The sequence below is a fragment of the Pristiophorus japonicus genome, chromosome 10, assembly GCF_044704955.1.
Source record: "Pristiophorus japonicus isolate sPriJap1 chromosome 10, sPriJap1.hap1, whole genome shotgun sequence".
Lineage (NCBI taxonomy): Eukaryota > Metazoa > Chordata > Chondrichthyes > Pristiophoridae > Pristiophorus > Pristiophorus japonicus.
In genome coordinates this window covers 118,727,010-118,739,622 of record NC_091986.1, presented here as the reverse complement: position 1 = coordinate 118,739,622, position 12,613 = coordinate 118,727,010, and the positions used below count along the sequence as shown (strand labels likewise).

The 12,613-nt window shown below is 44.9% G+C and overlaps 1 protein-coding gene across 1 annotated transcript in view; it reads left to right on the top strand.

The window, feature by feature from the left end:
- Nucleotides 1–12,613, top strand: part of LOC139274614 (ankyrin repeat domain-containing protein 42-like) — a 69,538-nt gene that overhangs the window by 46,495 nt on the left and 10,430 nt on the right. Inside the window, exons 7-9 of the mRNA XM_070891292.1 lie at nucleotides 744–869; nucleotides 4,811–4,916; nucleotides 7,572–7,741. Coding sequence (XP_070747393.1) covers nucleotides 744–869; nucleotides 4,811–4,916; nucleotides 7,572–7,741 — 402 coding nt within the window. The remainder of the gene's footprint in view (nucleotides 1–743; nucleotides 870–4,810; nucleotides 4,917–7,571; nucleotides 7,742–12,613) is intronic.

Here is a 12,613-nt window from a genome sequence, read left to right as displayed (position 1 = left end):
AACCTGCCCGACGCTAGAAGCAACGGCACAGGCCCCAAGAGCAGGCAACTTGAGCCAACCGGGTTGGAGAGAATGGAGTGGTCATGGACTCACAAACAGAAACCACCAGCACCTCTATTGCCAACGAAACACCACCTACTCACCCAAGATGGAAACGACCCTCCAAGGGTCAACCAGATAGAGCTAAGCCCAGAGCACAGTCAATGCATGAAGGCAATTTGCACTAAAGACTTGGGGAAGAGTGATGTCCTGTATCCAGACATGTTTACTGCTTGTACTATTACATATGATGTTCCACCAGAGGGCACTACTATGGGAAACTTGTACACCAACTGTATGGTCACTACGTTGTGCCACCAGAGGGCACTGCAGTGGGAGACTTGTAGGTTACCTGTACAGGTGTGCCAGGCCTAGTATAAAAGGCAGGCCACCATGTGTGATCCTCACTCTAGAGTTATAGTAAATAGACTAAGGTCACTACAGTTCAAGTGCAATACTTTGCCTCGTGGAGTCATTATCAGAGCATCTAAAGACATAACAGTCATAATCTTTAAAACCTCCAAACAGTTGGTTCAACTGCAGTATTGATGCCTGAAAGCACTTTCTTACCTTTCAGGTTGTGGAGTGAACTAGCAATGTGTGGAGGTATATGAACAGGTGGAGGGAAATGATCCCCTAAAAGTGTGGGAAAAATTTAAAATGATACATGGAAATAATGTTCTGCTTTTTCTGCTTATTTTTAGACCTCGCATTTCCAGCTCATGTAAGTGCATTCAAAGGAGATCTTGAGACTCTGCAGCAGCTAGTCGAATCTGGAGTGATTAACATCAACGAACGAGATGACAAGGGCTCCACCCCAATGCATAAAGGTCAGCCCCATCCCTTTCCCAATATTGGTTTGTAATAAAAATCATTTTGCTGACTGGGTGGTGTGGTGGATTCGCGTACAGGTATTTTAGTTCTACAACCTCTGCTTCAATGCTGAGGTGGTGAAGATCTCTGCCAACCAAAACATTGGTTCGTTAAATTAATCTAGACAGTCTTCATTCAGCTCAAAACCACCCACAATTCAGCAAAATTGCCACTAGAATAATTTGAGAGAGGCTGTGATGATGGTTGAAGTGGAAAGAATCCCACTGATTCACAAGATGGCGCTTTCTTGAGGTTTGGCTTTAGGCACATTGTTGAAGCAGCATATCAGGATCTGTCCTGTGTTATATCTTTCCTCGGAGTGCTCAATACTGATGTTGGGAGCTGGGAGAAAACCATCCAAAAAAATTGACCATTTGGAATTTTGTATTTTAGATTCTTTTTATTTTTTTGAATCATTTGAATTGATTTTAAAATTCTCATCCTTGTTTTCAAATCCCTCCATGGCCTCGCCCCTAGCTACCTCTAATCTTCAACCCCACAATCCCCCCCGAGATATCTGTGCTCCTCCAATTCTGGCCTCTTGCGCACCCCTGAATTTAATCGCTCCACCATTGGCGGCCGTGCCTTCAGCTGTCGAGGCCCTAAGCTCTGGAATTCCCTCCTTAAACCTCTCTACCTCTCTCTCCTCCTTTAAGACATTCCTTAAAATCTACCTCTTTTATCAAGCTCTGCCCTAATATCTCCTTATGTGCCTCGGTGTCAAATGTTGTTTGATAGCGCTTCTGTGAAGCATCTTGGGACGTTTTAATACATTAAAGGCGCTATATAAATGCGTTGTTTTTGTCTGGGTTACAGAATTTTGAAGGTATATGTCATAATTGCTATTCTGAAAGTGGGCTATAGAAGCAGCAATTTACCTTTTCAACAACCAACATCAGTACTGAGCACTCCTCGGGCAGATATAGCACAGGCCAGATCCTGATAGTCTGCCTCAAACCCTTTCTGTGCCCTCATAAAAATAGGATTTGGTTCAAATTCCAAAGTAATTGCAAAATTACAATTTTTAAATGCATTTTTTTATATCCTTGGTGAATTAATTTTGTTTCATGATATTCGATTACTGATCAGGACAAATATCAGGAAAGGTAATTTTTTAACATTGCCTGACTGAAATACCCTTGAGAGAATTCTCTGCATTATATTACCTAAATATAGATTTCACAATTTTTTTTAGATAGAGGCAACATTAACACAAGGAAAAGCTCAACATTATACATTGCTTTAGCTGTTTAACATGAAATATAGAACAAAATCGTATATATTGTCATTAGAATGTGGAAATATCTTGTTTTTTTCTGCATAATTCTTGGTGTGGATAGGAAATGGTCAATCAGGGGACCTAAAAAGGTCACCAGCTTTTAGGCAGTTTGTGCCTAGTAAGAAAGTGAAGCATCAGATTGAGTCCCCTTCCAGCAAGTGGGGGAGCACAGAAAACCCACATCATAGCACTTAATGGTGAGGGAGTGATCAGCAGGTTGCCCCATAGAGATGAGTAGACAGACTGACCTCAAGGTTCATGATAATGATGGGCATGTGTCTCGTCAGACCTGCATTACTGCCCAAAACAGGATGAATCGTACCATTTTGAGGACTGATGAGCTTCCCCAAAGTAGGCAACAGTGATGCAGAAAGAGAGGATCTCGCCCATTGGTATGTGACCACTGCAGAAGTTCAAACTGAAAATGCATGCAGTTACGCAGTCCAAAATAATATATGTAGTTAGGGAGGGCTACTCCACACCAATCAATTGGCCACAGCAACAACTGCAGAGATGCCATTTATTCCAGGTAAACTGTAGGATCTTCCAATCCAATTCCCCCAAATATGGGACAGGGAGCATTTCAAATAAATTGAATAAACAAGGAAGAATATTCATATTTAAAACATTTGAATGTGCCGAGGAGGGAAAAGGGAAATCCATATCTTCTTGCCCTCATCCTAAGTATCTTAAGGGAAACCGTTATTAATGATATAACCGGCATAGATGCAGGAGTGATTTATACTCTTGCACTGATAATTTCATCCAGTCTGAAGAGATTTGGATTATAAAATGCATGCAAAAAAAAAAAATTTATGTTGTTTGCTTTGTGTTGCAGCATTGCATAGTCATCCATCCCAAATGCGTGAGGTGACATGATTATTTCTAAGTAATTATTAGAATAGGTAACAACATAATGAGTTAAAATAAACACACTAATTTTTCTTAATGATGGGAGACTAGGAGCTGTGGAGGAGCAAAGGGATTTAGGTGTCCATGTACACAAATCACTAAAGGCTAGTGCACAGGTACAAAAAGTAATCAAAAAGGTTAACAGAATGTTGGCCTTTATCTCAAAGGCATTGGAAATAAAGGTGACAAAGTTATGCTTCAGTTGTACTGAACATTGGTCAGACCCTATCTGAGCATTGCATTCAGTTTTGGCATTAAACCTCAGGAAAGATACAAAACCCCCCCAGAAAATTCTGAAAATACTCAGCAGGCCAGGCAGCATCGGTGGGGAGAGAAACAGAGTTAATATTTTGTCAGAACTGGAAAAAGTTAGAGACATTGGTCTTGGAGGGGGGACAGTGCAGATTCACCAGAATGATACCGGGACTTAAAGGGTTAAATTATGAAGCTAAGTTGTATAAATGTGGCTCGTATTACCTTGTGTTTAGAGGGTGATCTAATCATGGTGTTTAAAATGGTAAAGGGATTTGATAGTATAGACACAGAAAATGTCTATCCTCAGAACAAGAGGGCATTATTTTAAAATTAGACCTAGAAATGAAATCAGGAAGCACAATTTCACACAAAGGTAGAAAAAGTCTGGAACTCCCTCCCACAAAAGGTTGTGGATGCTGGGTCATTCAAATGTTGCAAGGTTATGATTGATAGACTTTTGTTGAGTAAGGGTATTGAGGGATATTGTGCAAAGGCAGGTAAATGGAGTTGGGGTACTGTTTGAACAGGCTCGAAGTGCTGAATGGCCTAGTCCTGTTCTTATATAACTTTTGTAGTGATGGGAAGGGATAATGTTAGACAGCTCCATTCATCAGGTAAGTAATCAAAATTTGAAACAAACTTTCCCTTTATTTTCTGTTACTGTAATCACATAAACTATAAACATTGTTGCCACAACAATTGTAGACCACTTTTCCTACAAAATGTACAAAAGGGGAAATTTTAACTCCTGGGTAAGTCCGTTCTAATGGCCAAGCCTCATCCCGCCAACCAGCTTTGCACTCAAGCAGGTGTCCAGAGGCAACTCACCAGTTTTGGGACTACTAACATTGGGTGGCTGGAGTCTGCAGGGCAGTTATATCAGCCAAAGGAGTGTTGTACAGGAGACTTTGGCGGGTTGGGGTGGGGGGAGTTCGGGCAGCAGTGGCTCAAACTTTCTTTGTGGTGTCCAGGGAAGTACTCCTGATCCTTCGGGCCCTACAAAAATATGTTTTACACACCTTACAGGGCCTCTGCTGGGTGCATGCTAGGGGCATCATCCCCTGCCCAGTAAGCAGTTAATGTCTCATTGGGATCGTTCCTATTTAAATGATAGGATCCTGATTTGCATATATTGTGAGGCTTCTCAGCTGTCCAAGAAAACAGTGGTATCAAAATAATTGCCGGGCAGTAAACAGGCAGTAATGTACTAGTAGGATTTAAATTCCCGTTCCATCTGGTTTCCAATAAAAGTTTGCCCTGGAGAGTCCACTTCTGCAGGCTGGGTTGCATTAACGCTGGTTTGAATACCACTAATGTAATAAATACAAATTAGATACTGTAACAAAAGGAACACCGCCAATAAAAGAACTATGGATACAAATTAAGCGTTTGGTTTTTTTTAATGGCAAGATTGAATTATATGTGACTGACACTTGTATGTACAATTCTTAGCTGCTGGACAAGGACACCTTGGCTGCCTGCAATGGCTCATAGAAATGGGAGGAGACCATCACATCAGAAATGATGCTGGAGAGATACCAAAGGACGTGGCTAAGAGGTAATCAGCATTAGTTGTAGAAAGTGTAGTGCTATTAGAAATGTATGGTCTTCTAACTTCATCTGCAATGATAGGCCAAATTTTCACCTTGTGAGACCATCGGTTCAATTTTCCCCAATTATCTGCGCCGGTTTTTTGTCATACACTGTTTTTTTTGAGCAAATTAAAATCTCCAAGTTTCCCCAAAGTTTCTGCACCAGCATAATTCACTTAGGCACAATTTTTTTTAACCTCATTGGGGCTGTCACTTGCCACCCGCGCCAATTCTGGCTATTTATGCAAGTTTGGCAAACTACAATTTTTCTTAAGAAGGCATATGTGTCCGTTCTGAAAAACCTTCTGGGCAGTTAACAAAATGAGCGCAGGTAAGTGAATCAGCACAGAAGATCCAGTTCCACGGCCGGGACAGCAGCAGCAGAGGGGAAGAGAGAGTGGGTAATTATAACCTCTTTTATTTATGGGTTCTGTAGTGCAACTCCATTGCTGTAACAATCTCCTTTTTGTCTTTAATCTCTGATGAATCGAATTAATTTTAATCTGGGGCTTTTGGTCTGGTCTGTCTCCCCTTTCGGCCTGGGCTAGGAATGGCACCGGCGCCGGGGGGAGGGAAGCCTTTTGGCCCGGGCTAGGAGTGGCACGGGGCACCGGCGGGGCTAGGGATGGGGGGTGGGGGAGGGGTCGGAGAGAGGGGGGCCTTTCCAATTCAGTTTACAGGATAGACTTTTGGCACAAAGATTCTCTCATATTTTCATGTTGGTAAGCTGCTGCCTTAAATAACTGCAAGGTGCTTGTGCAGGTTGCTGTGAGCTGGCCAGAATGTCTTGTATGTTTCACTTTCCAGCCTCAATCCACAGTGTGTCCCTCGTTACCCTGGCAACCCGATCTTTTTGCCGCACATCTTAGGCTCCACCCGCAGAGCTTAAGGACAATGTGCGTGGGGCCACATTCACAAGTTAAAATGGGAAAACTTTCAACTTTTTTTTTGGCATAATTGGGCGCAAAAAAAAACAAGCGTAACTCTTCAAATATGCCAAAAAATGGCATTGTGGAAAATTGTGGGTGGGGGTTGGGGGCGTGGGGGTGTGGGGGGTGGGGGTTAGTGTGGGGGGATGGGGTTGGGAGGGTGGGTGGGGGGTGTGGTGGAGGTTGGGGAGGTGGGGTGGGGGGTCCCCGCTGAGGAGCAGTTCAGGCAAGCCAACCCCTTCGATGAGGTCGTCGGATGGGGTCCCGGCGAGAAGGAGCTGTTCGGGCGGGTCGACGAGGAGGTCCCGAGGTAAGGGCAGCGTTGGTGAGGCAGGGCCCCGAGGTCGGCAGCGTGGGTGGGACCTGATTCCGGAACATTTTATGAATTCCGGACGACCCTGTAACCGATCGGTCAAGATTCCAGAACATTCCGGATTCCGGAACTCCACATTCTCAACGCTGCACCTGTACACTATCCTCTCACTGTAAGCCTTCTGACACAACTTGAAGTCCTTATGGATTTCTCTCTGATACAAAATCCATGTAAAAACACTCAGTAAAGTGAATTTGTTATCACAAATGCTACATGTAACATTTAAGAAACTGGCATAGAAACATCGAAACATAAAAACATAGAAAATAGGTGCAGGAGTAGGCCATTCAGCCCTTCAAGCCTGCACCACCATTCAACAAGATCATGGCTGATCACCCACCCCAGCATCTCCCCCCCCCACGCCCCTTCCACACCCCCCAACCCCCCCAGCCGCAAGGACCACATCCAACTCCCTCCCAAACACATCCAGTGAACTGGCATCAACAACTCTCCGCGGCAGGGAACCCCACAGGCCAACAACTCCCCGAGTGAAGAAGTCTCTCCCAATCTCACCCCAAACAGCCCACCCCCGGGCTCCGGACCCACCCAACACCAGGAACACTTCCCCCGCACCCAACCTGCCCCGTCCCGTCAGAATCCTTCCCAAATGCCAAACGTCCCCAGATGTCGAGCCCCCAGCCCCGGCCACCCAGAGCCACACCCCCGCGACACCAACCACACCACATCCACCAACCGCCATCTGCGCAGTCAACCCGTCCACCCCACTCTGAAGACTCCCCACACCGAGGCACAGAGCCCCCAGGCCCGACCCTCCAACACACTTCGCCCCCCCAGACCTCCGCTGCAATGTGGCCCCTCCTGACTCCCACCCTGGGTTTCTCCGCCCCCCATCTCCACCACTCTCCCCTCCATCCCCCGCCCCCGTCTCCCCTCCACTTCCCTCTGCCTCCCCGCACAGGCTCCCATCTTGGGGGCGGTAACCTTCTGGGGCAGGGAATTTTAGCCCCCAGCGTGGAAGACCTGCTCCCGCCGCAGAATTGGCCTTACCACCCCTCAATGGAAGCGGAGTACAATTTCCCACACTCCACTTCTTTTGGTGGCAGTTACCGAGGCACGACTGGATGCTCCTGTGACAGTTGGAACCGGCGCTCTCCACTTTCTCTCCTGTGACAGTTGGAACTGGCATAGAGGTCGGGAGAGAATATCTCAAATCCAAACATTGTTCCAGATTTGAAAGGAAATCCCAAAGCGATTGCAAGAGTTGGGCTCAAACCAGAAACAGTTGTTATGCTTGTATAGATCTATTATCTTTCTGGACAGATCCAGTACAAACTCACCCTTGGATTGCTACAATGCAGATTTTCCCAGTTGGCTGCTGTTAAACTCCTGGGAGGAGGCATGCATGATGATTCTGATGAAGAGCTGAATAAAGACAATCCCAGCTTCTTTGACCAACACGGTATAGAAGGGAGCACAGATAATCAGGACAACATTAACCTGAGTGCTGGTCAGAAGAGGGAGGCGAGGAGTAAGTTAACATTCTTTGTGTGCTTTACATTAAACAATATGTAAACCTGCAGAATGCATTGCAATACTAACAACAACCTGTATTTATATAGCACATTTAACATAGTAAAATGTTCCAAGGCGCTTTACAGGAAGATTATAAAACAAAGAAATTGACACCGAACCACAGAAAGAGAAATTAGGGCAGATGACCAAATGCTTGGTCAAAGAGGTAGGTTTTAAGGAGTGTCTTAAAAGAGAAAAGGGAAGCGGAGAGGTTTAGGGAGTGCATTCCAGAGCTTAGGGTCTAGGCAACAGAAAGCACAGCTACCAATGGTTGAGCGATTATAATCGGGGATACTCAAGAGGACAGAATTAGAGGAGTTCAGATATCTTGCGTGTGGAGGGGGGGGCGGGTGGAGGCTGCTGGAGGAGATTACAGAGATAGAGAGGGTCGAGGCCATGGAGAGATTTGAAAACCAGGGTGAGAATTTTTAATTGAGGCATTGCGAGCACAGGGGTGATGGGTGAGTGGGACTTGGTGCGAGTTAGGACATGGGCTGCCGAGTTTTGGATGACCTCAAGTGTGCGTAGGGTGGAATGTGGAAGGTCAGCCAGGTGCGTGTTGGAATAATCAAGAATAGGGGTAACAAAGGCATGGATGAGGGTTTCAGCAGCGGATGAGCAGAGACGGGCAATGTTACGAAGGTGGAAATAGGAGTCTTAGTTATGCTGCGGATATGTGGTCAAAAGCTCGTTTTAGGGTCAGATATGACACCAAAGTTGAGAACAGTGTGGTTCAGCCTCAGACAGATGTTAGGGAGAGGGATGGAGTCAGTGGATAGGGAACGGAGTTTGTGGTGGAGACTGAAAATAATGTCGTTGGTCTTCCCAATATACAGTTGGAGAAAATTTCTGCTCATCCAGAACTGGATGTCGGACAAGCAGTTTGATAATTCAGAGACCGTGGAGGGGTCGCGAGAAGTGCTGGTGAGATAGAGTTGGGTGTCATCAGCGTACATGTGGAAACTGACGCCGTGTTTTTGGATGGTGTCATCAAGGGGCAGCTGTGGTTGAGAAATAGGAGGGGGCCAAGGATCATTCCTTGTGGGACAACAGGGGTAACGCTGCTGGAGCGGGAAGAAAAGCCATTGAAGGTGATTCTCTGGCTATGATTAGAGAGATAAGAATGGAACCAGGCGAGTGCAGTCCCAACCAGCTGGACGACGATGGAGAGGCGTTGGAAGAGGATGGAGTGGTCAACCATGCCAAAGGCTGTAGACAAGTCAAGAATGACAAGGAGGGATAGTTTACCTTTGTCACAGTCACAAAGGATATCATTTGTGACATTGATGAGACCCATTTTGGTACTGTGGCAGGGGCGGAAACCTGATTGGAGGGATTCAGACATGGAGTTGTGGGACAGATGGGCATGGAATAGAAACATAGAAACATAGAAAATAGGTGCAGGAGTAGGCCATTTGGCCCTTCAAGCATTCACCACCATTCAATATGATCATGTCTGATCATTTTTGCAACTTCAGTACCCCATTCCTGCTTTCTCTCCATATCCCTTGATCCCTTTAACCATAAGGGCCACATCTAACTCCCTTTTGAATATATCTGACGAACCGGTCTCAACAACTTTCTGTGGTAGAGAATTCCACAGGTTCACAATTTTCTGAGTGAAGAAGTTTCTCCTCATCTCGGTCCTAAATGGCTTACCCCTTACCCTTAGACTGTGACCCCTGGTTCTGGACTTTCCCAACATCGGGAACATTCTTCCTGTATCTAACCTATCCAATCCCGTCAGAATTTTATATGTTTCTGAGATCCCCTCGCATTCTTCTAAATTCCAGTGAATATAAGCCTAGTCGATGTAGTCTTTCTTCATATGTCAGTCCTGCCATCCCAGGAATCAGTCTGGTGAACCTCCGCTGCACTCCCCCAATAGCAAGAATGTCCTTCCTCAGATTAGGAGACCAAAACTGTACACAATATTCAAGGTGTGGCCTCACCAAGGCCCTGTACAACTGCAGTAAGACCTCCCTGCTCCTATATTCAAATTCCATAGCTATGAAGACCAACATGCCGTTTGCCTTCTTCATTGCCTGCTGTGCCTGCATGCCAACTTTCAATGACGGATGTACCATGACACCCAGGTCTCGTTGCACCTTCCCTTTTCCTAATCTGTCACCATTCAGATAATATTCTGCCTTCCTATTTTTGCCACCAAAGTGGACAACCTCACATTTATCTACATTATATTGCATCGGCCATGCATTTTCCCACTCACCTAACCTGTTGAAGTCACCCTGCAGCCTCTTAGCATCCTCCTCACAGCTCACACTGCCACCAGCTTAGTGTCATCTGCAAACTTGGAGATATTACATTCAATTCCTTCGTCTAAATCATTAATATATATTGTAAATAGCTGGGGTACCAGCACTGAACCTTGCAGTACCCCACTAGTCACTACCTGCCATTTTGAAAAAGATCCGTTTATTCCTAGTCTTTGCTTCCTGTCTGCCAACCAGTTCTCTACCCATGTCAGTACATTCCCCCCAATACAATGTGCTTTAATTTTTCACACTAATCTCTTGTGTGGGACCTTGTCAAAAGCCTTTTGAAAGTCCAAATACACCACATCCACTGGTTCTCCCTTGTCCACTCTACCAGTTACATTCTCAAAAAATTCCAGAAGATTTGTCAAGCATGATTTCCCTTTCATAAATCCATGCTGACTTGGACCGATCCTGTCACTGCTTTCCAAATGCGCTGCTATTACATCTTTAATAATTGATTCTAACATTTTCCCCACTACCGATGACAGGCTAACTGATCTATAATTCCCTGTTTTCTCTCCCTCCTTTTTTAGAAAGTGGGGTTACATTAGCTACCCTCCAATCCATAGAAACTGATCCGGAGTCTATAGAATGTTGGAAAATGACCACCAATGCATCCACTATTTCTAGGGCCACTTCCTTAAGTACTCTGGGATGCAGACAATCAGGCCCTGGGGATTTATCGGCCTTCAGTCCCATCAATTTCCCTAACACAATTTCCTGACTAATAAGGATTTCCTTCAGTTTCTCCTTCTCGCGAGACCCTTGGTCTCCTAGTATTTCCGGAAGGTTATTTGTGTGTTCTTTAGTGAAGACAGAACCAAAGTATTTGTTCAATTGGTCTGCCATTTCTTTGTTCCTCAGTATAAATTCACCTGATTCTGACTGCAGGGGACCTACATTTGTCTTCACTAATCTTTTTCTCTTTACATATCTATCGAAGCTTTTGCAGTCAGTTTTTATGTTCCCAGCAAGCTTCCTCTCATAGTCTATTTTCCCCCTTCTAATTAAACTCTTTGTCCTCCTCTGCTGAATTCTAAATTTCTCCCAGTCCTCAGTTTTGCTGCTTTTTCTGGCCAATTTATATGCCTCTTCCTTGGATTTAACGCTAATTTCCCTTGTTAGCCACGGTTGAGCCACCTTACCCGTTTTATTTTTACGCCAGACAGGGATGTACAATTGTTGAAGTTCATCCATGTGATCTTTAAATGTTTGCCATTGCCTATCCACCGTCAACCCTTTAAGTATCATTCGCCAGTCTATTCTAGCCAGTTCACATCTCATACCATCGAAGTTACCTTTCCTTAAGTTCAGGACTCTCGTCTCTGAATTAACTGTATCTTAATAAAGAATTCTACCATATTATGGTCACTCTTCCCCAAGGGGCCTCGCACAACAAGATTGCTAATTAATCCTCTCTCATTACACAACACCCAGTCTAGGATGGCCAGCTCTCTAGTTGGTTCCTCGACGTATTGGTCAAGAAAACCATCCCTTATACACTCCAGGAAATTCTCCTCCACCGTATTTCTACCAGTTTGGTTAGCCCAATCTATGTGCAGATTAAAGACACCCATGATAACTGCTGTACCTTTATTGCACGCATTCCTAATTTCCTGTTTGATGCCATCCCCAACCTCACTACTACTGTTTGGTGATCTGTACACAACTCCCACTAGCGTTTTCTGCCATTTCGTGTTACGCAGCTCTACCCATACAGATTCCACATCCTCCAAGCTAATGTCCTTCCTTACTATTGCTTAATCTCCTCTTTAACCAGCAACGCTATCCCATCTCCTTTTCCTTTCTGTCTGTCCTTCCTGAATATTGAATACCCCTGGATGTTGAGTTCCCAGCCTTGGTTACCCTGGAGCCATGTCTCTGAAATCCCAATTACATCATATCCGTTAACAGCTATCTGCGCAGTTAATTCATCCACCTTATTATGAATGCTCCTCGCAGTGAGACACAGAGCCTTCAGGCTTGTTTTTTTAAAACTTTTTGTCCTTTTAGAATTATGTTGTAATCTGGCCCTTTTTGATTTTTGCCTTTGATTTCTCTGCCCTCCACTTTTCCTTATCTCCTTTCTACCTTTTGCTTCTGCCCCCATTTACTTCCCTCTGTCTCCCTGCATAGATTCCCGTCTCCCTGCATAGATTCTCATCCCCCTGCCATATTAGGTTAAACTCTCCCCAACAGCACTAGCAAACACTCCCCCTAAGACATTGGTTCCGGTCCTGCCCAGGTGCAGACTGTCCAGTTTGTACTGGTCCCACCTCCCCCAGAATCGGTTCCAATGTCCCAGGAATTTGAATCCCTCCCTCTTGCACCATTCCTCAAGCTACGTATTCATCTTAACTATCCTGCTATTCTACTCTGACTAGAATGTGCCACTGGTAGCAATCCTGAGATTACTACCTTTGAGGTCCTACTTTTTAATTTAACTCCTAGCTCCCTAAATTCAACTTGTAGGACCTCATCCCATTTTTTACCTATATCGTTGGTACCTATATGCACCATGACAACTAGCTGTTCACCCTCCCCCTCCA